The sequence below is a fragment of the Nerophis ophidion genome, linkage group LG06 (genome assembly GCF_033978795.1).
Source record: "Nerophis ophidion isolate RoL-2023_Sa linkage group LG06, RoL_Noph_v1.0, whole genome shotgun sequence".
NCBI classification, from domain to species: domain Eukaryota; kingdom Metazoa; phylum Chordata; class Actinopteri; order Syngnathiformes; family Syngnathidae; genus Nerophis; species Nerophis ophidion.
This window is the reverse complement of record NC_084616.1, coordinates 68,087,778-68,115,182: the sequence shown is the minus strand read 5'-3', so window position 1 is coordinate 68,115,182 and position 27,405 is coordinate 68,087,778. Positions and strand designations below refer to the sequence as shown.

General features: G+C 38.9%; 1 protein-coding gene across 1 annotated transcript in view; it reads left to right on the top strand.

Annotated features, from left to right (window-relative positions):
* The window catches only part of LOC133553987 (fidgetin-like), a 74,756-nt gene extending 49,861 nt beyond the window's left edge, over window positions 1–24,895 (top strand). The window contains exon 3 of the mRNA XM_061902312.1: window positions 21,505–24,895. Coding sequence (XP_061758296.1) covers window positions 21,513–23,789 — 2,277 coding nt within the window. The 5' untranslated portion in view covers window positions 21,505–21,512 and the 3' untranslated portion in view covers window positions 23,790–24,895. The remainder of the gene's footprint in view (window positions 1–21,504) is intronic.
* Window positions 24,896–27,405: the final 2,510 nt, after the last annotated feature.

The window sequence follows — 27,405 nt, the reverse complement described above, 5'->3', positions numbered from 1 at the left end:
TCCACATTCAGACCATGTGACTGCACTTTCCAGACCAATGGCCAATTAAAATGAATGGAAATTTTTATAACAAAGTATAACAATTCTTGCAGACCATTATAGACACTAGACCAGACATGGGCAAATTATGAAGTGCGGGCCGTATGCGGACCGTTGAGCTTTTCAGCCCGACTCGCTGAAGTTTCCAGATTATTTTTGAAGTCTTGAACTATTAAGAGTATTCCAATGGTTGGATTATGTGTTTTTCAGTGATATACGGGTATTACGATAATCTACGTCATAGAGAGCAGCTCCAAGTAGATAAACTTTGTTTTTAACATAGGCCCACAGAAAAAAGTCACATACGGTTAGGGCCGGGAATCGGTCTATCAGTCTATTACAATGCTTTAGAACTGAATAAATTCTTGATGATTTTGGCAAATTATTTTTGAGTATATATATATATATATACATATATATATATATATGTATATATATATATATATATCTATACAGTACAGACCAAAAGTTTGGTGGACACACCTTCTTATTCAATGCGTTTTCTTTATTTTCATGACTATTTACATTGTAGATTGTCGCTGAATGCATCGAAACTATTAATGCATAACTGAAAACCTGTTTTATATTGTAGTTTCTTCAAAATAGATTAATTTTTCGCACACTCTTGACATTCTCTCGTTGAGCTTCAAGAGGTAGTCACCTGAAATGGTTTTCACTTCACAGGTGTGCTTGAAGCTCATCGAGAACATGCCAAGAGTGTGAAAGCAGTAATTAGAGAAAAGTGTGGCTATTTTTTTAGAAACTAGTATATAAAACATGTTTTCAGTTATTTCACCTTTTTTGTTAAGTACATAAATCCACATTCATAGTCCATTAATAGTTCTTATGCCTTCAGTGACAATCTACAAGGAAATAAAGAAAATGCATTGAATGAGGAGAATGTGTATCCACACTTTTGCCCTGTACTGTACATACATATATTTATACATACACACACACACACACACAAACACACACCGCCCCCAAGACACATTGTTAACGTGTTTTAACGATAATCTGGCCCCCGAGTCAAAATAATTGCCCATGTCTGCACTAGACAGTGATTGCAGCGACATATCGTAGGCGCAGTTACCACAGTTAATTCAGGGCTATATAGAACACACCTAGTTATAGGCCTCACCCACCTAATTTTTGGACACATTTCTATTTGTACATTTACTGTATTGGCCACTTAAGCCTACTAGCCGCAGGTGTAAACATGAAATATGTACAGAGGTGCTTATGTTCAATCATAAATTCTATAAAAAAAACATGCCTGTAGCGCTTAGAGAATTGTAAATTAGCCGCAACAATATTTAAAGTGCAGGCTTTAAAGCGTGGAGAAAAAGTAGCGGCTTATTGTCCAGAAATTACATTACAGTTACGCTGGAAAGAGCGTGAGGACGTCACTCAAAATGAGCCAATGGAATATTTTGTTTACCTGCAGTGAAGTCAATTGCAAGTGAATGAGAGGACAATGACTTCCTCAAAAAATAAAAAAAAGTAGTGAACATATTAAACAGAATGGGTGGACCACAATATGTGTATTCTTCCAGAATCTAGTTTCAAACCTCTGTTAGTTTTGTGAAACTAACGCTGATCAAAAGCGGGAACGTGAAGCACCAAGCTGATCAACCCAAACACAGATCCTTCTCGAGCAGGCCTGGGCAATTATTTTGACTGGGGTGGGTAAAATTTAGAGAAAAAAATGTTTCTGGGGGCCAGTGTATCTGATTTTCAGGAACACTAATGTAAGACCTCACAATAATGTCTGATTGAATGCTAAAAACTTTATGATACAAACCCCGTTTCAAGATGAGTTGGGAAATTGAGTTTGATGTAAATATAAACGGAATACTATGATTTGCAAATCCTTTTCAACCCATATTTCAACCCGTCAAATGTCACTTCCTGTTCATGAGAAAGGACGCAAAGAAAAAGGCTTCGCTTCTGCTACTGGAGTTTTTGTTAAGTCTGAAGATTTTGACCATATTGCGATTTTGATAAAAGTATTTACAGAGACACTAAAATAGTCCATCATTAAAAGTAAATAACACTGTAATAGGAAAAATACATACAATTGGGGAAACAAATTAAAAGTAAAATCAAACATTGTTTTAAAATTGTAAATAAATAAATAAATGGGTTGTACTTGTATAGCGCTTTTCTACCTTCAAGGTACTCAAAGCGCTTTGACACTACTTCCACATTTACCCATTCACACAATAGTTTAAAAATATAATATAACTTTAAAAATATTAATAATGAAACTGGCCTGGACAAAATTGATGGTACCTCTGACCTAATATTCAACATTTTGAAGTATTTACTGCAATCAAATACTCATTGTAACTATCAATACATTCAGTTAAATTGGTCCACTCCTTATTAGACAAACTACTCCTAATCTATCAGATTTTATGTCTTCTCTGGACCCAAAGTATATTTCCCCAGATGTTCACCTGGATTTGAATCAGGGTTCATTGAAGAACACTTCAAAATAGTCCCAAATTTGGTCCCTTTTCTTGACTGTTTTTGTCATTCGGTCTGTTAGAGTAACCTTGACTTTCAAATGAAACATGTTTGCTCCAGAATACTTTGATAGTCTGTAAAGATTAAAGACATGTTGTGTAGTATGCAGCAAAGCCATCTTAAAACAAGTAACTGGACAAACATCCACCCAAAGCTTACCAAAACCCAATTTTCCAAAAACACTTGACTCTTGTAAAACAAGAAAGCACTTCGCCTTCCCAGAACTACAGGTATCATTCCTCTACTGCTAAAACTTTTAATCTTATCCAGTACAGTAACCATCAAATAGTTAATTTAATGACAAGATCATAAATGCAAACCCAAATATATTTCTAAAAATATTTTACCGAGAAGCCTCTCAAGCTCAAACATTGCATTGATCCAGGGACCAATGACAACGAACTGTCGCGAAGAGGATGAGACTTGAGTACAAGTGGAATAATTGAGAGGACGCCTCTAACCTCCTGTAAACTGTCCATCTCTGGGAATAAAATGAGATAATTATTGAGGCACCATCACAGCTAACCTCGCCTCCACCTTCACCGACGTCACCTTCTTGTCCACACGCTCGTAAATCTCAACACAAGCTCAGCTTCTGGACGTTAAGTGCTTGCTAAACACATCATATTTAAAGTGCACGCGCTGTGTCCGTGGGTTTGAAACTGTGTGTGTGTGCGTGTGCATGTGTGTGTGTGTGTGTGCGCATTTGGGGAATGGAGTGAAGTGGTTATCCATTATCTTACACAGCACGATTAGTCTTTTTTCGAGTGACTCATTTCTGGAAGTACTAATCTATTGAGCACTCGGAGGAAAGACTTGAACAGAACTAATCTCAAACAAGCATTAGGGAGGGCACGCGGTGAACCCCCTCTTATTTAAACCTCAGTCAGATGTGCGTCGTGAGCATTGGTGCTGCAGCTCTGAGTGGGCGATTACCATCACATGCTTGGGTCCCAGAATGAAAATGTTAACAGCACACAGACAAAACACATCTCTTGCACATGTGTGTTTGATGTTAAAGAACAGGGGTCTTTAATTCAAATTGAGTAAGGTCTGTTTAAAGGGGAATATTATCACAATTTCAAAAGGGTTAAAAACAATAAAAATCAGTTCCCGATGGCTTGTTTTATTTTTCGAAGTTTTTTTCAAAATTTTACACCTCCCGGAATAGCCCTAAAAAAGCCTTAAAGTTCTTGATTTTCGCTATTTGCGATGCGACTATCCAGTTCCCTGTGACGTCATACAGTGCTGCCAATACGAACAACATGGCGGTTACCACAGCAAGATATAGCGACATTAGCTCGGATTCAGACTGGGATTTCAGCGGTTTAAGCAATTCAACAGATTACGCATGTATTGAAACGGATGGTTGGAGAATGGAGGCAGATAGCGAAAACGAAATTGAAGCTATTGAGCGAATAGCTATTGACGCTATTCGGCCGCAGCATGGGTGTACCTAATGAAGTGGCCCATAGCATGGCTGCCTTATTAGCATCTCCGGTAAAATGTGCGGACCAAACGATCAGGACTTTCGCATCTTGTGACACTGGAGCAACTTAAATATGTCGATTGGTAAGTGTTTGTTTCGCATTAAATGTGGGTATCTAGTTTCAAATGTACATACAGCTACCGTAAATAGCATGTTAGCATCGATTAGCATAGCATGTTAGCATCGATTAGCTGGCAGTCACGCTGCGACCAAATATGTCTGATTAGCACATAAGTCAACAACATCAACAAAACTCACCTTTGTGATTTCGTTGACTTAATCGTTGCAAATGCATCTGCAGGTTATCCATACATCTCTGTGCCATGTCTGTCTTAGCATCGCCGGTAAAATGTGGAGACACTCTGGCAAATTCAATGGGGGTCTGGCGGAAGATTTCTTGCCAGTGGTGCAACTTGAATCCCTCCCTGTTAGTGTAGTTACACCCTCCGACAACACACCGACGAGGCATGATGTCTCCAAGGTTCCAAAAAATAGTCGAAAAAACGGAAAATAACAGAGCTGAGAACCGGTGTTTGCAATGTGTTGAAAATGAAATCGGTGACGTCACGTTCTGACATCATCGCTAAAAGACCGATAAACAGAAAGGCGTTTAATTCGCCAAAATTCACCCATTTAGAGTTCGAAAATCGGTTAAAAAAATACATGGTCTTTTTTCTGCAACATCAGGGTATATATTGACGCTTGCATAGGTTTGGTGATAATGTTCCCCTTTAAAAAAAAATTCTCACAGCAATTGTAGATCTATCCCCCTATTGTCTCAATAATATTTATTTCGTGTTAACACAATTTTTTGAAATAATTTTTTTTTTTTGCCTTCGATTAAGGTCATGGCAGCAGCCTTCAAGCACTCTTTCACAATTATTTTCTCACTGAACGACTTTTTGTTGCGCTTTCAAATCTACACAATCCTTAATGAGGACTTATTTACATGTTGCTCTGCTGTAAAAGAATGTGTCAGAACTCATATACATCTTTCATGCTGGACTGTAAGATATTTTGTTTTTCACGCGCTTACTTGAGACTTTTGTGGATACTTCTAGAAACAGATCTGGGCAAATTCAGGCCCCGGAGGTCACATGCGGCCCGTTACGCTTTTCAATCTCGCCCGCCGGACATTCCCAAATATATATTTTTTAGATGTTGACGATGGAAACTGTAGCTGCCATTATGATTGATTGTTTAATACTTTTATTAGTAGATTGCACAGTTCAGTACATTTTCCGAACAATTGACCACTAATTGTTAACACCCGAATAAGTTTTTCATTTTGTTTAAGTCGGGGTCCACGTTAATCAATTCATGGTACAAATATATACTATCAGCATAATACAGTCATCACACAAGTTAATCATCATAGTATATACATTGAATTATTTACATTATTTACAATCCGAGGGGTGGGATGAGGAGCTTTGGTTGATATCAGTACTTCAGTCATCAACAATTGTATCAACAGAGAAATGGACATTGAAACAGTGTAGGTCTTATGTACAGCGAGCAGAGAACATAGTGAGTTCAGATAGCATAAGAACAAGTAAATACATTAGAAGTACATTTGATTATTTACATTAGGTTATTTATAATCCGGGGGGATGGGAGGTGATTGGAGGAGGGTAATAGTAAAGTGTTGAAGTTGCCTGGAGGTGTTGTTTTAGAGCGGTTTTGAAGGAATATAGAGATGCACTTACTTTTACACCTGTTGGGAGTGCATTCCACATTGATGTGGCATAGAAAGAGAATGAGTTAAGACCTTTGTTAGATCGGAATCTGAGTTTAACGTGATTTGTGGAGCTCCCCCTGGTGTTGTGGTCAGGGCGGTCATTTATGTTAAGGAAGTAGTTTGACATGTACTTCGGTATCAGGGAGCTTTAGCGGATTTTATAGACTAGGCTCAGTGCAAGTTGTTTTACTTTGTCCTCCACCCTGAGCCAGCCCACTTTGGAGAAGTGGGTTGGAGTGTGGTGTGATCTGGGGTGGAGGTCCAAAAAGTAACATGCAGTGATGTTTTCAAATGACCGTAAATCTTGAACGACAAACCCCGTTTCCTTATGACTTGGGAAATTATGTTAGATGTAAAAATAAACGGAATACAATGATAAACAAATAAATTAACAATGTATTTTCTACCACTTGTTCTTGATGTTGACGAAATAATAGAATGATAAATGACACAATATCTTACTGCATATGTCAGCAGACTAATTAGCAGTCTTTGTTTGATTACTGGGCAGCACGGTGACAGGGAGGTTAGTGCGTCTGTCTCACATTACGAAGGTCCTGATTAGTCCTGGGTTCAATCCCAGGCTCGGGATCTTTCTGTGTGGAGTTTGCATGTTCTCCCTGTCACTGCGTGGGTTCCCTCCGGGTACTCCGGCTTCCTCCCACTTCCAAAAACATGCACCTGGGGATAGGTTGATTGGCAACACTAAATTGGCCCTAGTGTGTGAATGTGAGTGTGAATGTTGTCTGTCTATCTGTGTTGGCCCTGCGATGAGGTGGCGACTTGTCCAGGGTGTACCGCGCCTTCCGCCCAATTGTAGCTGAGATAGGCACCAGCAGAAAATTGATGGATGGATGGATGTTTGTTTACTTACTACTAAAATACAAGTTGTCTAGTACAGTGGTTCTCAACCTTTTTTCAGTGATGTACCCCCTGTAAACATTTTTTTAATTCAAGTACCCCCTAATCAGAGCAAAGCATTTTTGGTAGAAAAAAAGAGATAAAGAAGTAAAATACAGCACTATGTCATCAGTTTCTGATTTATTAAATTGTATAATAGTGCAAAATATTGCTCATTTGTAGTGGTCCTTCTTGAACTATTTGGAAAAAAAGTTATAAAAATAACTAAAAACTTGTTGAAAAATAAACAAGTGCTTCAATTATAAATGAAGATTTCTACACATAGAAGTAATCATCAACTTAAAGTGCCCTCTTTGGGGATTGTAATAGAGATCCATCTGGATTCATGAACCTAATTCTAAACATTTCTTCACAAAAAAAAAATCTTTAACATCAATATGTATGGAACATGTCCACAAAAAATTCTAGCTGTCAACACTGAATATTGCATTGTTGCATTTCTTTTCACAGTTTATGAACTTACATTCATATTTTGTTGAAGTATTATTCAAAGGATTTTTTTAATTGTTGCTATTTTTAGAATATTAAAAAAAAAATCTCACGTACCCCTTGGCATACCTTCAAGTAGCCCCATTTGAGAACCACAGGTCTGGTATGTTCACTATTTTATCAAAGGACAAACTTGCAATAAGAAACATACGTTTAATGTACCCTAAGATTTGTATATTAAAATAAATCCAATAATGCAATATAAATACAAATGCACCCAATTGCAGGTATTGTATTATTCTTGATTTTCAAAATGTTCTTTCGAGGCTTGCATGGCAGCACTTTGTGCAGATAGAAATGTTCCTCTTTTGTTCCTCAGTTTTTCTGTTTTTTTTTCAAAGGGTGCTTACATGCCTGGATATTTATTAAAGACCCCTGTTGCAGACGCTATGTTTTACACTTGATATTATTTACTCACATACAGTAGCAGAACAAAGCAATCAATCAGTGATGAACTGCTTCTCAATTAGAGGAGGGTAAATCTGTATTATTTTCCTCTTGGCCAACATTCTGTAGCCTACTGTTTTTTCCACGTCTACTCTGTTAAGGCGACGAGCATGAAATGTTGGCAATGTGCTTTCAATTCTTGTATGTTTTTACTGTTTGGTAAAAATTAATCGTCGCCTTTAGCAATACGTACAGTGGCGATCTTCATGATATTTACAAAATGTCTAGCACAACTAAGCTTGTCCAAATGAATATTCTGATAGTTGCAATGACAAGAGTTTTGATGGCCATAGCTTTGCAGACATCAAAATGTCAAGGAGCATCGATTACCATGAATATTAGTTTCCCCCCCCCCTCCTAAAATGTTGACATGTGTCAAGTATCTTTATATTGCCGCTGCAATCTGTCATCTTTGCGGCAGCTCTTTCTGTCTTTCAGTCAGTGACAGCTAATTTCTTCTGGTCACTGCACAGCATCCCAGACTTTGAACTCACACTGTTTACTTCCCGCATCTGTTGTTGTTGCTTTTTGATAGACTGCTTGTCATCTTGGCGTGCCGAGGCTGTGCTGAAATTGACTTCAAAGTAGATTTGGATTTTGTTTGGAAGTAAATCTGTAACATGGAGAGGCAGATTGTGTTTAATGTCTAAACACACAGTTTTCATATCTTATTATGCCAACCAAGTAGAATTTTGACTGAAGCCGTTCAGTAATTGTGTAGAGGTTGGGGAAATAACACACTGCATTTACTAACTGTTCTACAAAAAAAGGCTAATTACGCTATTGCATAATGTCAATTATATGGAACACACGAACCCATGATTTCTAAAACTCTGAAATCATAAAATTCACTGATCTGGTCCATTTTTAAACCAATGCAACTGATGCACAAAGCCAACAACAACCTGCTAATAATGTCAGTCATTTTCACGTCATTTTGTTTGAATAGGATCTCAGTGAAATATTTTATTTAAAAACGTATGCGGAGTAAAAATATGGAAGGAAAACAAATCAAACATGATACACTTAAAAAAAAAAGTACAAACATACATTGTTTTTTAAGGATACATGGAAGTAGCTGACTGCTGAGACCCACAGTGTCTGATATAATGTATTCCTGAATTCATTCATGTATTATTCTTTATTGAATGTGTTTTATGTCATGTTTCTAAAAATATTAACATGATTATTATTTATTACAATGTGTTATATCACGTATTCATCGATTCATTTTATTAATACTTATTTATTGACCACCGCAGTGTTTGATGTCATTTATTCCTGAATTAATTATTATCTCATGTAATCCACAGTGTCTGATATCATTTATTGCTAAATTAATCGATGCATTTTTATTCATTGACAACCACATTTTCTGATATAATTTATTCCTGGATTCATTTATTCATTATTCTTTAATAAATATACGTCTTGTCATATATTCTAAAGTTATTCATATTATCAATAATTATTACAGTGTATGATAACGTTTATTATATTATTTATTAGTATGTTTTAACTGGTCTGATATCATGAATTCCTAAATTCATGAGTGTAATGTTGCTTAATGGATAACAAAATGTGGGATTTTATTTGTTCCTAATTCATTCTATCCATCCATCCATCCATTTTCCTACCGCTTGTCCCTTTCGAGGTCGTGGGTGGTGCTGGAGCCTTCCTAATTCATTCATGCATGTATCATTATTTATTGACTACCACAATTTCTGACGTCATTCATTGCTGAACTTATGAATTTATTATTAACTGCAGTAACTGCACTTTTTAAAAAAATTATACCTATTGTTCATAATCAATCAATCAATGTTTATTTATATAGCCCCAAATCACAAATGTCTCAAAGGACTGCACAAATCATTACGACTACAACATCCTCGGAAGAACCCACAAAAGGGCAAGGAAAACTCACACCCAGTGGGCAGAGAGAATTCACATCCAGGGGGACGCCAGTGACAATGCTGACTATGAGAAACCTTGGAGAGGACCTCAGATGTGGGCAACCCCCCCTCTCTAGGGGACCGAAAGCAATGGATGTCGAGCGGGTGAAAGTTCAATCCATAGTGGCTCCAACACAGCCGCGAGAGTTCAGTTCAAGCGGATCCAAGACAGCAGCGAGAGTCCCGTCCACAGGAAACCATCTCAAGCGGATCAGCAGCGTAGAGATGTCCCCAACCGATACAGGCGAGCGGTCCATCCTGGGTCCCGACGAGCGGTCCATCCTGGACCTGAGTATGAAAGACATGACGGCGGATTGATTTTTAAAAATATGCATTTTAACCCATAAATAAAATGAACAAAAATGTTTTTCTTACAACAGAGTCCACTATTACGCCATGCTAACGGTAGCTCTCCCGTCCAAAGGCAAAACCTAGTAACTCACTTCTAGCTGATTTTGAGAAAACAAAGGAAAAACAATCTATCTTGATGCTGTCTTACAAAGATCTACAAAGTCATCAAACGTATAGATGTTTTCTTGAGCTTCCATTTTCTTGCCGATCGAGCCATGGATTGAATCTGCTCTCATGAACGTGTGCCCTTTCTCCAGATATTTTATCACAATCTCTGGTGGGCCCCATTCTGCGTTTGCATATTGGGCAAGAGCTGTGTACAGCGTCCCGTTTTTATTTGGACCTCCACAGTTATCTGCCCAAAAGAGTATGGAAGGGGAAGAATCAAGAACAATACATTTAATGAAGGTGCTTGCAACGTCCTGGGCCAATCTTCCAAAGATCCCCTCGTGCCATAATATCACATAATCAGGTTGACCGTCGGCCCCCATTCGTGCAAATGTCTCATTAAAGACAATAAGGCGACTGACAAAGAAACTCCGATTGGTCCCTTGAGATACTAGGTTTTTCTGTTGTATCTACGCGGTTATGTGGTAGTTGTTGGGTCCTGCCATGCGCGTAACAGCTTACTTACGGAACAAATTACAAAATCGCATACACTAATGTAAAGCATATCACCTAGGAACTCCAAAATTATTATCAGCTCAGTTTTGACCAAAATTGAGTTACTGGGTTTTGCCTTTGGACGGGAGAGCTCTCGGCGAGAGCGTGTGACGCATGTAACAAGGCGGGCTTGTTTTATGTCTGTGAGAAGGAGAGTCGAGGAGGAGTGAGAAACGCCTGTAATGTAATGCCGGCCGCTAAAAGCAAGTGTGGGAGAACATATTATCGAATATTACGATATAGTCATTTTCTATATCGCACAGAGACAGACCTGCGATATATCGTTTATAATCGATATATCGCCCAGCCCTACTTCAAATACTTTTTCACTTTAAGTGATGCTGCTAAAATACTGTAATTTGAACGCACACTGATTTGTAACTCGCATTTTCTCTACGTATTGCACTTGTATTTTAAATTGATTTTCATGATGTAATGTCAATCTTATGTATTATTTACCTAGTTTCATTGGGGATGCTAAATGTGCCATAAAAGGACTACAGAAGGAAATTAGCATGGTGCTAAATTTGGTGCAACCTTTATTTTATTGTAACCGCTAGGGGTGTTGGAAAAAATCGATTCGAATACGTTGTACGATTCAGAATCGATTCTCATTTTTTGAAAATCGATTTAAAAAAAAAAAAAGTTTTTATTTTTTTTTTATCAATCCAACAAAACAATACACAGCAATAAGTGAAGTGAAGTGAATTATATTTATATAGCGCTTTTCTCTAGTGACTCAAAGCGCTTTACATAGTGAAACCCAATATCTAAATTACATTTTTAAACCAGTGTGGGTGACCACAACAATGCAATCCAATTCCAAAACCAAACCTGACCCAGCAACACTCAGAACTGCAATAAACAGAGCAATTGAGAGAAGACACAAACACGACACAGAACAAACCAAAAGTAGTGAAACAAAAATGAATATTATCAACAACACTATCAATATTAGTTATAATTTCAACATAGCAGTGATTAAAAATCCCTCATTGACATTATAATTAGACATTTATAAAAAAAAAAGAACAATAGTGTCACAGTGGCTTACACTTGCATCGCATCTCATAAGCTTGACAACACACTGTGTCCAATGTTTTCACAAAGATAAATTAAGTCATATTTTTGGTTCGTTTAATAGTTAAAACAAATTTACATTATTGCAATCAGTTGATAAAAAAATGTCCTTTACAATTATAAAAGCTTCTTTTTTAATAACTACTACTCTGCTAGCATGTCAGCAGACTGGGGTAGATCCTGCTGAAATCATATGTATTGAATGAATACAGAATCGTTTTGAGTCGGAAAAATATCGTTTTTGAATCGAGAATTGAATCAAATCGAAAAAATCGATATATTATCGAATCGTGACCCTCAAGAATCGATATTGAATCGAATCGTGGGACACCCAAAGATTCACAGCCCTAGTAACTGCCCATTGTGCTTCAAATAAACAAATATAATTTACCTTTAAAATGAGATGTTAGGTGATGACTGCAGTAGGGATGCACCGATTAATCGGTAACCGAATAGATTCGGCCGAATATGGCAAAAAAAGCCACATTCGGCCTTCGGTGGAATGAGTTCAAAACAAGGCCGAATAGTGGCGTGTGACGCAATTTTTTGACGCGGTGACGCAATCAACCAACGTGCAGTGACGTGGTGACGTTGGGGTATGTTGTGTACCTGTAGAAGTGTATGAGGTTACAAGCACACACTTATTGAGATTTAGTGGGGCCTCTGTTTGCATTATTAGCCTGTTGTGTAGGCTACCTGTATAAGTGTATGAGGTTATAAGCACACACTTAATTGAGATTTACTTGAGCCTTTTGTTCACATTATTAGCATATCTACTGTGGCTAAGCAGACTTTTGCCAAAAGGACAATAATTCATTTGTTGTGGGTTTATCCACTTTAATGCACTTTATTTTTTTTTTGGAATGCATGTTTTGTTTGAAGGCCTAATATAAATGAAAAACGTTGTGCTTTTTTTGAAAAGCAAAAGCTACTGGAATATATAAAAGATGTCAATATTCAATTAAAAAAAAAATACTTTCTTGAAAAACATGTCAAAATATTTTTGTAGGCTATTTATGCAATATAAAAAAAATTGTGAAAAACTGCATTCATTATTCGGTATTCGGCCTTCGGCCAAGCGTTTAAATTTTATTCGGCTTCGGCCACAAATTTTCATTTCGGTGCTAAAGACGCTGAGATCATTATCCATTATCCATGCGTTTGTTACGTCTCGCCTCGACTACTGTAACGTATTATTTGATCCGCCTCCGCTTGCGATGGTTTCCTGCTGGCTCCGCTGTGAACGGGACTCTCGCTGCTGTGTTGGATCCGCTTTGGACTGGACTCTCGCGACTGTGTTGGATCCATTGTGGATTGAACTTTTACAGTATCATGTTAGACCCGCTCGACATCCATTGCTTTCCTCCTCTCTAAGGTTCTCATAGTCATTATTGTCACCGACGTCCCACTGGGTCATTATTGTCACCGATGTCCCACTGGGTGTGAGTTTTCCTTGCCCTTATGTGGGCCTACTGAGGATGTCGTGGTGGTTTGTGCAGCCCTTTGAGACACTAGTGATTTAGGGCTATATAAGTAAACATTGATTGATTGATTGATCCCTAGACTGCAGTGCCTGATCTCCTTTTTATTTGTAAATAATTCATAATATTGTATAATGAATACTTATGTGTCTGATATTATTTTTATAATTTGTATTTGGAATTTTTTTTATCATTTCATTGTATTTATTTTTTCATTCCTGTCACATTCTGCCTGTCAAGGCTCAGTCACTTGTTGAACTGAGGCGAGGTGGAACAAAAATTGCAGTGCTTTAATAGAAATCATTGTCCAAACAAAAGGAGATGGGGGGAAAAGTGCACAGCATAAAAACACAGTCCACAATAGAGCTTCCAGAAATCGGCGAGGGAACGGCCAGGACACACGAGGAAATGTTTTAGTCCACAGACAATAAACAATCAACCTCTGAAGAGAAGATAAAAAAAAATAGAGGTTATTGTCAAAAAAAATATATCAGGACTGACTTGCGGCAGTTACGTGGAAGCTAGGTATAGGACATGGAAGACATTCAACAGTGAGGAAAAGCTGTCAGTTTCCCTGCTTAAATCACCCAGAAATAAATTAGGACAAGATGTGTCGAGGAAGGAAGCACTAAAGAGGAGAAACAAAAACAAAAAATTATAGGTAAGGCATGCGAGCAACAGAAACATTATATTATATATATTTTTTAAATTTTTCAGTTAGTACTGCCACTCTATTGGAATACACCTGTAATAAAGAAAATGGCATAAGCAGCACTTACGTCCATCCATCCATCCATTTTCTACCGCTTATTCCCTTTGGGATCGCAGGGGGCGCTGAAGCCTATCTTACCTACAATCGGGCGGAAGGCGGCGTACACCCTGGACAAGTCGCCACCTCATCGCAGCGCACTTACGTCATTATTTTTTAGGTATTACTGCAAATGTATCCTTTATTTTTACAATCATTATCATTATTAGGGCTTCGCGGTGGAAGAGGGGTTAGTGCGTCTGCCTCACAATACGAAGGTCCTGCAGTCCTGGGTTCAAACCCAGGCTCGGGATCTTTCTGTGTGGAGTTTGCATGTTCTCCCCGTGAATGCGTGGGTTCCCTCCGGGTACTCCGGCTTCCTCCCACTTCCAAAGACATGCACCTGGGGATAGGTTGATTGGCAACACTAAATTGGCCCTAGTGTGTGAATGTGAGCGTGAATGTTGTCTGTCTATCTGTGTTGGCCCTGCGATGAGGTGGCGACTTGTCCAGGGCGTACCCCGCCTTCCGCCCGATTGTAGCTGAGATAGGCGCCAGCGCCCCCCGCGACCCCAAAAGGGAATAAGCGGTAGAAAATGGATGGATGGATTATCATTATTATTATTGTGTATAAGTCGTAATACATGCACTATACTGGCGGTCGACATCCTGCGGCTCTTTAGCGCCGCCCTAGTGGCTCTCTGGAGCTTTTTCAAAAATATATAAAAAATAGAAAAACATAATAAAATTACCTCAATTTACGAGCACAATTTGTTCTATAAAATTCCCGATATATGTGGTCAATTATAGCTCACCTATGGCCTCATTTATTAAGAATCATGTTGATGTTATTTAGTGAAGTGAAGTATATTTATATAGCGCTTTTCTCAAGTGACTCAAAGCGCTTTACATACTGACACCCAATATCTAAGTTACTTTTAAACCAGTGTGGATGGCACTGGGAGCAGGTGGGTAAAGTGTCTTGCCCAAGGACACAACGGCAGCGACTAGGATGGCACAAGCGGGAATCGAACCTGCAACCCTCAAGTTGCTGGCACAGCCACTCTACCAACCGAGCTATGCCGCCCCATAACTCATTTAGTTTAAGTTGTAGCTTAGTTTTATTTGTAAAAAAATCACTTTACGTTACTGCTCGCTAGTGTTACCATACCTGAGTTGTTGTGCAGAAATATGGTTGATATAATTACAAATGTGCATTTCGTTCACTAACGGTGTTAAAAATAATATAAATTAGAATAATACTTAATGTTGGATTTAGACAACATGAAAACCCTTTATGCATTGAATCAAAAATATTGAAATTTCAATGACGTGGTGCATTTGCAAACAGCTAAAGTGATGTACAAAGCAAACTATAACCGGCTATGGAAGAATGCACAACAATTCTTCTAAATAAAAGAGGAGAAATATAACCTTAGAGAAAAGTCTATCATAAAACATTTAAGACTGCAATTTTGTTATTTTTATAGCCAGACCCCATATTTCTTGTTTTGTTCCACTTGTGCATTATATTCTGCCAATGTTTACATTAGTTCCTTTCTCTTTTACATTCTGTTGTTTGGACTTCCTTATTTCCTGTTTATTCTGTCCCAATGGTAGCTTATTAGTTCACCTGTCCCTTGCTTTCTACGCACACCTGTTTCTCGTTATCACCTCCCTTATTTAAGCTCGACCCTTTTCGTCATTCATTGTCGAACTCTAATTTGCTCTCATGCAACAGTAGATGTCTTGTGTTTCATTCTATTACTTGCTAGCTCTCGCGCTGCGGGTTATTTCATTCCTAGCTCTCATGCTAGTCATTTTGTTTTCCCTTTTTGGGCCTTCGTGCCAAGTTTAGTTTTTCTATTCATATCCCTAACTTCCATGCTAGCGCCATTTGTTTGCCTTTCTATTAGCGCCAGTGTTTTTGTTCTTAGCCTGTTTTGAGTTAAATATATCTTTATTTTTTACCTCAAGCTGTGTTCTTGCCCGACACATCCCTGGAGGAACAAATCCGGCATTGTTAAGCTTCACACCAGTATTTATTTCCATACCTGACGATTTTGGCCACAACTGTTGCCTTCCTCAGAGGTTGTCACGTAATGTTGATGTGACCTGTCTGGTCAGCTGATTTAAACAATTTTTGCCGCTGTCTTCCTGCTCGTAGTAGGAAATAAACACAAGTCTGGCTATAAGAATAATATTTTAAAAATCGCATATTTTTTTAAAGACTTAATGAACCTCTTTGGTTTAACAATTAAGACCTTTAGCATATAAGTATGTGGAAATAAATATTGGAATGGATCAAGCCAAGAAGTCAAACAATGTACTAATATGATCCAGTTTAAGTTGTTTGAACTACATTTTTAGAAAGTACAACAAAGAAGAATGTTATAAACATCCTGATCTTTTTTTTTTTAATTAATTGTTAATCTCGCTTATGAATGCATTGATTTAAACTGTGCTACAAATTGGGAACAAAAAATGAATACATGTTTTAGAAGTTGCTGTTAAGTGGAAATGGGTAGGATTAAAAACATTTTGCTTCTTCCTACTCCTTTTCGGACATGTTGTAAGGAGAAATTAAAATGTGTAGTATGTGTGGTAACATGCTGACATTGTATACATGTTCGAAATAACCATAAATAAAAATAAATGTATCACTAAAAATAGGCGTAGGTTGAAATTCACAAAACATTGCGTGCAAGAAAAAATTCAGATGATTTAAAGTTTGCTTCTTCCTACTCCTTTTCGGACATGTTGTAATGAAGAAATTAAATTTGTGTAGTATGTGTGGTAACATGCTGACATTGTAGACATGTTCGAGTAACCATAAATAAAAATAAATGTATCATTAAAAATAGGCGTAGGTTGAAATTCACAAAACATTGCGTGCAAGAAAAAATTCAGATGATTTAAAGTTCGCTTTTTCCTACTCCTTTTCGGACATGTTGTAATGAGAAATTAAATTTGTGTAGTATGTGTGGTAATGTGCTGACATTGTATACATGTTGGAAATAACCATAAATAAAAATAAATGTATCATTAAAAATAGGCGTAGGTTGAAATTCGCAAAACATTGCGTGCAAGAAAAAATTCAGATGATTTAAAGTTTGCTTTTTCCTACTCCTTTTCGGACATGTTGTAATGAGAAATTAAATTTGTGTAGTATGTGTGGTAACATGCTGACATTGTAGACATGTTGGAAATGACCATAAATAAAAATAAATGTATCATTAAAAATAGGCGTAGGTTGAAATTCACAAAACATTGCGTGCGAGAAAAAATTCAGATGATTTCAAGTTTGAGCACGCATGAATTCAAGCAGATTTCCTTTTTACATCGCAATCGACTTGAAATGGATACCAAAAGGACGGATGGATAGATGTCTGCATGGCTGGGCACTAGGGGTGTGGGAAAACATCGATTCGAATTTGAATCACGATTCTCACGTTTTGTGATTCAGAATCGATTCTCATTTTTAAAAATAATTAATTAATTTATTTATTTTTTTGATTTATTTGTTTTTATTTTCTTATTTTTTTATCAATCCAACAAAGCAATACACAGCAATACCATAACAATGCAACCCAATTCCAAAACAGAACGTGAACCAGCAACACTCAGAACTGCAATAAACAGAGCAATTGAGAGGAGACACAAACACGACACGGAACAAACCAAAAGTAGTGGAACAAAAATGAATATTATCCATCCATCCATTCATTTTCTTCCGCTTATTCCCTTTTGGGGTTGCGGGGGGCGCTGGCGCCTATCTCAGCTACAATCGGGCGGAAGGCGGGGTACACCCTGGACAAGTCGCTACCTCATCGCAGGGCCGAATATTATCAATAACAGTATCAATATTAGTTATAATTTCAGCATAGCAGTGATTAAAAATCCCTCATTGACATTATCATTAGACATTTATAAAAAAAAGAATAATAGTGTCACAGTGGCTTACACTTGCATCGCATCTCATAAGCTTGACAACTAACACCCAGATGAAAGACAGCATCCCTTGCAGTGAACATCCACATTTTGAATAATGCGACTATTTGTTTTTCAATATGCAACTGACAAAAGAAATAGACAGAAAACATGTCCTCCTCAGAGGACACTAGCTCTCAGGAGGTTACATTTTCTTTTGCACATTAAGTTTCAGTCACATATAATTACATTTTTATTAAATTCATTTATTTGTCAGTCGGTAACTTTACGAACTAGCGTCTCTTATACTGACACATATTTGTAGTTCAAATCATGAATTGTAAAAACTGGTAAGCGAAATATGATGTATTTACCACAGTCATACATATGTGGAAAACCTGAAAAAACTTGCATGAACCCTGTCTGAACCCGGCTGCTGCCTGGAGCTTCGACAACCATACAGGCAAATAAATATTCGCTCTTTCAGACCAGAAACTACAGAATATCTAACTACTACTTGAGGTGACTGAACTTTCCAGGCTGTTGCTCCCACGCTTTGGAATGATCTTCCACCCTTATTGTGCTCAATTGACTGTTGACGCCTTCAAAAGAAATCTTAAGACTCTTTAATTTCTCAAGGCTTTTAATTAGCTACTCCTGTGCTGCTATTATTTGTATGTTGTCCTTTACTTTGTTTTTATATTGTTTATTAAAGGGCTACTGAAATTAGATTTTCTTATTTAAACGGGGATAGCAGGTCCATTCTATGTGTCATACTTGATCATTTCGCGATATTGCTATATTTTTGCTGAAAGGATTTAGTAGAGAACATCGACGATAAAAATCGCAAATTTTGGTCGCTAATAAAAAAGCCTTGCGTTTACCGGAAGTCGCAGACGATGACGTCACCCGTTGAGGGCTCCTCACATCCTCACATTGTTTATAATGGGAGCCTCCAACAAAAAGAGCTATTTAGACCGAGAAAACGAAAATTTCCCCATTAATTTGAGCAAGGATGAAAGATTCGTGGATGAGGATATTGATAGCAAAGGACTAGAAAAAAATAAAAATTGTGAGCGATTCAGATGTTTTTAGACACATTTACTAGAATAATTCTGGGAAATCCCTTATATTTCTATTGTGTTGCTAGTGTTTTAGTGAGTTAAATAGTACCTGATAGTCGGAGGGGTGTGTCCACGGGTGTCTTGACGCCAGTCTCTGAAGGAATTAGTCACGGCAGCAGCAGCACGACAGAAGTTCCGCTGATCTCCGGTAAGAGGCGACTTTTTACCACAATTTTCTCGCCGAAACCTGCCAGTTGACAAGTGGTCGGGATCCTTGTTCGCTTGACCGCTCTGATTCATAGTAAAGCTTCACCTCTGGGAATTTTAAACAAGGAAACACGGTGTGTTTGTGTAGCTAAAGGCTAAAGCTTCCCACCTCCATCTTTCTACTTTGACTTCTCCATTATTAATTGAACAAATTGCAAAAGATTCAGCATCACAGATGTCCAGAATACTGTATAATTGCGCGGATGAAAAGAGACGACTTTTAGCCGCTAGTGGTGCTGCGCTATGTCCCCTCCAATCCAATCCAATCCACTTTATTTATATAGCACATTTAAACAACAATAACGTTTCCAAAGTGCTGCACAGCCATGTTAAAAATAATATTATGCTCCACCAATGACTGAATAAAACAAAAAATGAATAAAAATAAAACCAATAAAAACTATATAAAAACAAATATGATTAAAAACTATTTTAAAGGGTAAAATCAATTAAAACAGTAAAATGAAATAAAATAAATAAATAAATAAATAAAATAAAATAAAAGTGTATAAAAAACAACTCGAGACGTCACGCGTCATCATACCGCGACGTTTTTAACAAGAAACTCCGCGGGAAATTAAAAATTGTAATTTAGTCAACTAAACCGGCCGTATTGGCATGTGTTGCAATGTTAATATTTCATCATTGATATATCATCAATCAATCAATCAATGTTTACTTATATAGCCCTAAATCACTAGTGTCTCAAAGGGCTGCACAAACCACTACGACATCCTCGGTAGGCCCACATAAGGGCAAGGAAAACTCACACCCAGTGGGACATCGGTGACAATAATGACTATGAGAACATGATACTGTGAAAGATCAATCCATAATGGATCCAACACAGTCGCGAGAGTCCAGTCCAAAGCGGATCCAACACAGCAGCGAGAGTCCCGTTCACAGCGGAGCCAGCAGGAAACCATCCCAAGAGGAGGCTGATCAGCAGCGCAGAGATGTCCCCAGCCGATACACAGGCGAGCAGTACATGGCCACCGGATCGGACCGGACTCCCTCCACAAAGGAGAGTGGGACATAGAAGAAAAAGAAAAGAAACGGCAGATCAACTGGTCTGAAAAGGGAGTCTATTTAAAGGCTAGAGCATACAAATGAGTTTTAAGGTGAGGACTTAAATGCTTCTACTGAGGTAGCATCTCGAACTGTTACCGGGAGGGCATTCCAGAGTACTGGAGCCCGAAATGAAAAAGCTCTACAGCCCGCAGACTTTTTTTGGGCTTTGGGGATCACTAATAAGCCGGAGTCCTTTGACCGCAGATTTCTTGCCGGGACATATGGTACAATACAATCGGCAAGATAGGATGGAGCTAGACCGTGTAGTATTTTATACGTAAGTAGTAAAACCTTAAAGTCACATCTTAAGTGCACAGGAAGCCAGTGCAGGTGAGCCAGTACAGGCGTAATGTGATCAAACTTTCTTGTTCTTGTCAAAAGTCTAGCAGCCGCATTTTGTACCAACTGTAATCTTTTAATGCTAGACATGGGGAGACCCGAAAATAATACGTTACAGTAATCGAGGCGAGACGTAACAAACGCATGGATAATGATCTCAGCGTCTTTAGTGGACAGAATGGAGCGAATTTTAGCGATATTACGGAGATGAAAGAAGGCCGATTTAGTAACGCTTTTAATGTGTGACTCAAAGGAGAGAGTTGGGTCGAAGATAATACCCGGATTCTTTACCGTGTCGCCTTGTTTAATTGTTTGGTTGTTAAATGTTAGAGTTGTATTATTAAATAGAGTTCGGTGTCTAGCAGGACCGATAATCAGCATTTCCGTTTTTTTGGCGTTGAGTTGCAAAAAGTTAGCGGACATCCATTGTTTAATTTCATTAAGACACGCCTCCAGCTGACTACAATCCGGCGTGTTGGTCAAATATATATAAACTATCAGACTGCGTGGTCGGTAGTAGTGGGTTTCAGTAGGCTTTTATACTGTGTTTTTATATTTTACTATTATGTTATATATTGGTCTTTTATATTAGATCTAATTTCTGATATTTTTACTGTGTTTTGAAGCACTTTTATGGCTTTTTGTCCGTGAAAGGTGCTATGCAAATTCATGTTACTTACTTACTTACTTACTTACTTACTTACTAACTACTGCGACACACCTTCATTTTAAGCGTTGCCTAATTTAAATGTTAACGGTGCAAGGCTCATTTGTGGACTAACCATGAGGTTGTGTGTCAGTATTAACATTTAATAGGCTCTTAGTGTGACCATTTCAGAACTGCATGATGTCTGGATACTGAGTCCCAATTGAGTTTTTGTGTGATCTTTTTCTCAGGCTTGAAGATGCAGTGGCACCATGAGCAAAGCCAGTGGGCTGAACAGCATTTTGACATTTCCTCGACCACGCGCTCCCCAGGCCACAAGGCGGAGGCCTACCATCTAGTACCCGGCCTCCTGCACTGCGCCGCCACTGATCAGTATGCCTGGGCCAACGATGACATCTCTGCCCTCACTGCCTCTAACCTGCTCAAGAAATATGCAGAGAAGTATTCCAGTATTCTGGCGGTGCCTGTCTCCTGTTCGGAAGCCCCCGGTGTGCCGGTAGGGATAAACGGACGCAAGGGTGAATCGGACCCCTGGCAGGATGGAGTCTATTCCATGAGTTGCATCCCTGATGGGGTTGCCATCCGCAAGGGAGGCGTTGCAGCCACTTCTGAGGTGGGAACTGGTTTGTGCAGCTCTCCTGGTATTGCCTCAAGCACTCTTAGTGAGCCGAACTACTCTAGCAGTAGCTGTGGAAGCCACATTACCACCGGACTCCACTCAGCTTCATTGCCTTCTCAGGAATATCCTGTGCCTTACAGTGGTACCTACTTGCACAGTAGTTATAATTCGCAGTCTGTGCCCCCCCCTGCACATCCGTCCCCGCTGCACAGCAGTGGAATCTTGCAACCACCTCCACCATCCTGTCACCCAACATTAGTCCCACCTCACAAAGGAGGCGCACCAGACTTATCTGGTTATAACTACTCTGCAGCCGGGTATCCTGTTCAGAGCTCAGTAAGGCCTGGATACAGTCCCAGAGGAGTACCCCTGTCAAACTCATACATTCCCTCGGGCATTGCCACGCCAACACCTCTTCCCCCGTCGTCAACTTTACCTGGGTATCCGTACCATAACCACAGCTTGACCCCAATCACCCCAAGTCATTTTAACAGTTGCTCCTCCAACACGCTGAAGAGGACGGCCTTCTACATAACTGGTCAAGGAGATAATGAAACTCCTTATCCTAACTTTGGATTTGACCAGACTCTGAGCTCAGCCGACAGCATGATGTACAGAGTGGCGGACAGCAGCAGCACAAACGGAAGCTCTAATGGTTCCAGTGGCTTTGATAGGAATTCTGAAAAGTCACTGCACCACTTTTCTCAGCAAAAGCAGTACACAAAGCCTTCAGAGCAGCAACAGAAAAAGTACAACAACCAGGAAAGCAACATCCAGCTGTCTCCATCACCCTGCATTCCTCCCACACTAAGGGGTTCCCGCTCTGCAGACTCTCTTTTTTGCTTTGTATCCTCACATCGCAGTGAGCAAAGTGCTGAAGATCATCACTTCCAACTTTCCCATTCAGGGGCTCCATCCTCCTCCTCAACAACATGTTGCCCCCTTTCTTCTCTAGAGCAACTAAAAAACTCTGACCCTCACCTCTTGGACATGGTTACCTCCGAAATTGTTCAGCACGGGCCCTCCGTGGACTGGAGTGACATTGCAGGCTTAGAACTCGCCAAAGTGACCCTGAAAGAGGAGGTCCTATGGCCCATCTTGCGTCCTGACATATTCACCAGCTTAGGAACCACACCGAGTTGTGTGCTGCTATTTGGCCCGAGAGGCTGTGGCAGGACGTTACTAGGCCAATGCCTAGCCAGCCAGCTCGGGAAACCACTACTTCTACTCAGTGGGTCTACGTTAGTCACCAAGTGGCTGACAGACGGGGAGAGAATTATCCGAGCGTCCTTCCTCGTGGCGCGCTGCCGCCAACCCTGTGTACTATTTATCAGTGAGGTGGACATGCTGCTGGCATCACAACTCGCTGACAAAAGTCCTATTAATAGACTGAAGCGGGAGTTACTTTCCCAACTGGACTCACTTCTTATGGGCTCAGGTGAGGATGGAAGTGACCAAGTGTTAGTGGTTTGCTCCACAAGTAGACCCCAGGAATTGGATGAAGGGTTACACAGATACTTTGCTCTGAGGGTTCTGGTACCCCTGCCCGACAGTGCAGCTCGACACCAGATTCTCAGACAGTTTCTCACTCAATCGCAGCAGAAATACTGTATGAGCGAGGAGGACCTGGCACTGTTGGTCCAACGCACTGGTGGTTTCTCTGGACTTGACCTGGGCAGACTCTGCCATGAAGCCCAGGTGGGTTTGTCACATGTCTCCACACAAGGCATAGACAGTAATATGATGCCTCGGGGAGAGAATCGCCCCCTGGCCTACTTGGACTTTGAGAGCGTCTTTTGTAAATTGCATGCCAGTACATCAGCAAAAGAGATTGATATGTACACAGAGTGGAACAAAATTTTCGGGCGCAGTCCCAAAAAGGACAGACTTTCTTGATTGACGTTCAAGTGTTTTTCCTCAGGGCAGACACATTATGCTGGAGGAAAAGACAACACAAGCTTGCAGTATCTGTGCAAAGATAAAAACATACATTCAGTTAATCAAATTCAAGTGCCTATAATGGGTGCTTTTTTGATTTAATTTGTCTCACAATCACCATGATTTGAATCAACCAAATTAAGAGCTTTAAACTATTGTGTTTGGAACTAGGACTTGGTTTGCCATTGTGTACAGGTTAGTTGATCTTTTCCAGGGTAAGTTTGTTTTAGGCATTGACTCCACAAATCAAGCAAAAACTCAGGAAGGCAGTTGAGCAAACACCGTAACCTCATGATCTTGTACAGTTCTATACGCGCTTACATGGGTGTTTGAAATATAAATGTTTAGCTCTAGGATTAAGATAAAGGTCTATCCATACCAGTGGTTTTAATGGATCCACAGGTAGTCAGCCACACGCCCAAACCCTGAGCCCCTAACGATGACAACAATGTCCGATTAAGAAAAGGCTCTTATTTTCCTGTCTATAGGCAAATACATGTAATGTCAAAAGTGTTTATGAACGAAAATGTGTTGTCTCCAAAATGTTGAACATTCCAATAAGTCTATATAATCAATATTTTGTATTTTTTCCACCTACAGTTTGCTACCATTTATGTACATTACACAAGCTAATTAATGCACTTCAGATTATTAGCAGCTGCAAGTGCCATTTCTACCAGTATTATTTAATTTATATTTGAAGGGTTTTTTCTGTTGTCCTTGGTTTACAGGAAATACAGGTATGTGTTTCCAGAAGTGTGTGTCCTATTCCTGTTTCACTATCAATCACTTTAAATGTTTATTGTTGTTTCCAGCAGTTGCTATATTTTAATCGCTGATTATCAAAACGTGTTGATTTGGGTAAACAACAAAATTAAAATGAGTGAAAAATGAGTTCCATGATTTCTTCATTTTACGTGTTGTGAGGATGCAATTGTGCTGTGCCCAATTGTTCAAAAAGTGATATGTGGATTGAAATTGTCCAGATTCTGAAATCTTCTTTTGCCATCCAGGAAAAAATGGATGGATGGATGGATATCGTACTCTGTTTTACTTTTATTACAGTTGTTCAAATCAAAGTAAGACTGGATCAGTCAGATCCAGATCCAAACTTTGCAAGATAACCAAAGTCAGGTGAACACATGCTCAAATTAGACTCCATACCTCCCTGAAGGCTACTAGGTGTATTACAAAAATGGAAGAATGTGAATGGATGGATTCACCAAAGTGTAAATATTTTCAGAAGCAAAAAGAAAACACAAAGTGTCATGATCCGCGGCTCTGATCATGTCATATTCTGGTTTTGTTCTGTTTGTATATCACATCCTGTTTGGTTTTTGTCTTCCTTAGTTCCTGGTGGCACTTCCTGTTTTTTTCCGTTGCCATAGCCACACATTAGTGTCACCTGCATCTTGTTTTCCACACGCACCTGCTCTGTGATTACCTCCTTTATTTAAGCCTGCCGTTTTTGTTCATTCGGTCTCACAGTTTAGTTTGCTGTGCGATGCAACAGGTGACGTCGCTATCCCCGATTGTGGTAAAAGACTTTTTGTATTCATTACCTTCCACGCTATTCCTCTGTTTGTTTCCCTAGCGCTTTCAGTTCTTTCAAGCTCCCATGCTAGTTCTGTTTGTTTTGTCTTTAGTGCCTTGTGCAAGTGTTTTCTGTTCGTAGTCTGTTTTTGTAGTGTTAAATAAATCATCATTCCTTACCTTCACCCTGTGTCCATATCCGACTGCTCCCTCGAGAGAACAAACCCGCACCACAATGCCTTTCAAGCGTCACAGAAAGTAGAAATACCTAATCATCTTAATATTTCAACCAGATTATAGGACTTTACAGGACTATATATGTTCACAAAACAGCAAAAAAAACATTCCATGTGCTTAAAATTCAAACATAATATGTCTACTTTGGTGGTTTCTGTGTTTGTTTGTTTTTTAGTATTTTTTTTTTCTCTCTTTAAGGTTTGTTTTTATTAGTGCCAAATCCGGTGTTTCGGGTGCCTGTGGTTCTAAAAGTTATCATCACCAGATTGAGGATTGGTGGATAGGGCTGATGTGACCACATATAAGGGGACACACCTCCGGGTGAAAGTTGTTGTTGAAGGAAGTCTGATAATAAACTCACCGGCTCAGAACTACTGCTCTCTCGCTTCATTATCTCAAATCCCACAAAACATGAAAAAACACGGGAATGCCATTGTCAGAAAAACCCTTTTTGAACAAGGATTTATGTATGTGTCTGTAATTATTACGTTTACAATTCGAGTTGTAAATTAATACTGCATTGTTTAATTTTGACAGCTTTTGAGTGGATTATATTATTTCTATTTTACTGGTCTGTAGTGTTAGCTAATCTATAATTTCAACGGTATCAATTAATACATATACTATAAGTGTACCTACTGCGTGATGAATGGAATTTACTTGGTTAGATTTTTGATTTAAATTACATTTTGTTCCTTGAGAACCCCTCCCAAATCCACCAAACTGCTGGGATCCAAATAATCCTGATTATTTTGGATCAAAATTATCCCCATCCTACTAAAATTTTTGAATAAAACAAACTGAGAGCTTGCTCTTTTTTTACAACCAATATTAGATTGTGATCCAATCCAATTTTAAAATCTATTTTTGGTTTGGATATCAACTATTGTCAAGATCGGATCCAATCCATTATCCAAAATCCAATCAGATTACCTCTGAACCAGCTGGTTGCCCGCACATTTGATGGATAGCAAAGACAACCAGGTGCAGTCAATCAGAATGAACACTTCTCCAAACCCCGTTTCCCTAAGAGTTGGGAAATTGTGTTAGATGTAAATATAAATGGAATACAATGATTTGCAAATCATTTTCAACCCATATTCAGTTGAATATGCTACAAAGACAACATATTTGATGTTCAAACTGATAAACATTTTTTTTTTTTGCAAATAATCATTAACTTGATGCCAGCAACACGTGACAAAGAAGTTGGGAAAGGTGGCAATAAATACTGATAAAGTTGAGGAATGCTCATCAAACACTTATTTGGAACATCCCACAGGTGTGCAGGCTAATTGGGAACAGGTGGGTGCCATGATTGGGTATAAAAACAGCTTCCCAAAAAATGCTCAGTCTTTCACAAGAAAGGATGGTGCGAGGTACACCCCTTTGTCCACAACTGCGTGAGCAAATAGTCAAACAGTTTAAGAACAACCTTTCTCAAAGTGCTATTGCAAGAAATTTAGGTATTTCAACATCTATGGTCCATAATATCATCAAAAGGTTCAGAGAATCTGGAGAAATCACTCCACGTAAGCGACATGGCCTGAAACCGACATTGAATGAACTTGACCTTCGATCCCACTGTATCAAAAACCAACATCAATCTCTAAAAGATATCACCACATGGGCTCAGGAATACTTCAGAAAACCACTGTTACTAAATGCAGTTTGTCGCTACATCTGTAAGTGCAAGTTAAAACTCTACAATGCAAAGCGAAAGCCATTTATCAACAACATCCAGAAACTCCGCCGGCTTCTCTGGGACCGAGATCATCTAAGATGGACTGATGCAAAGTGGAAG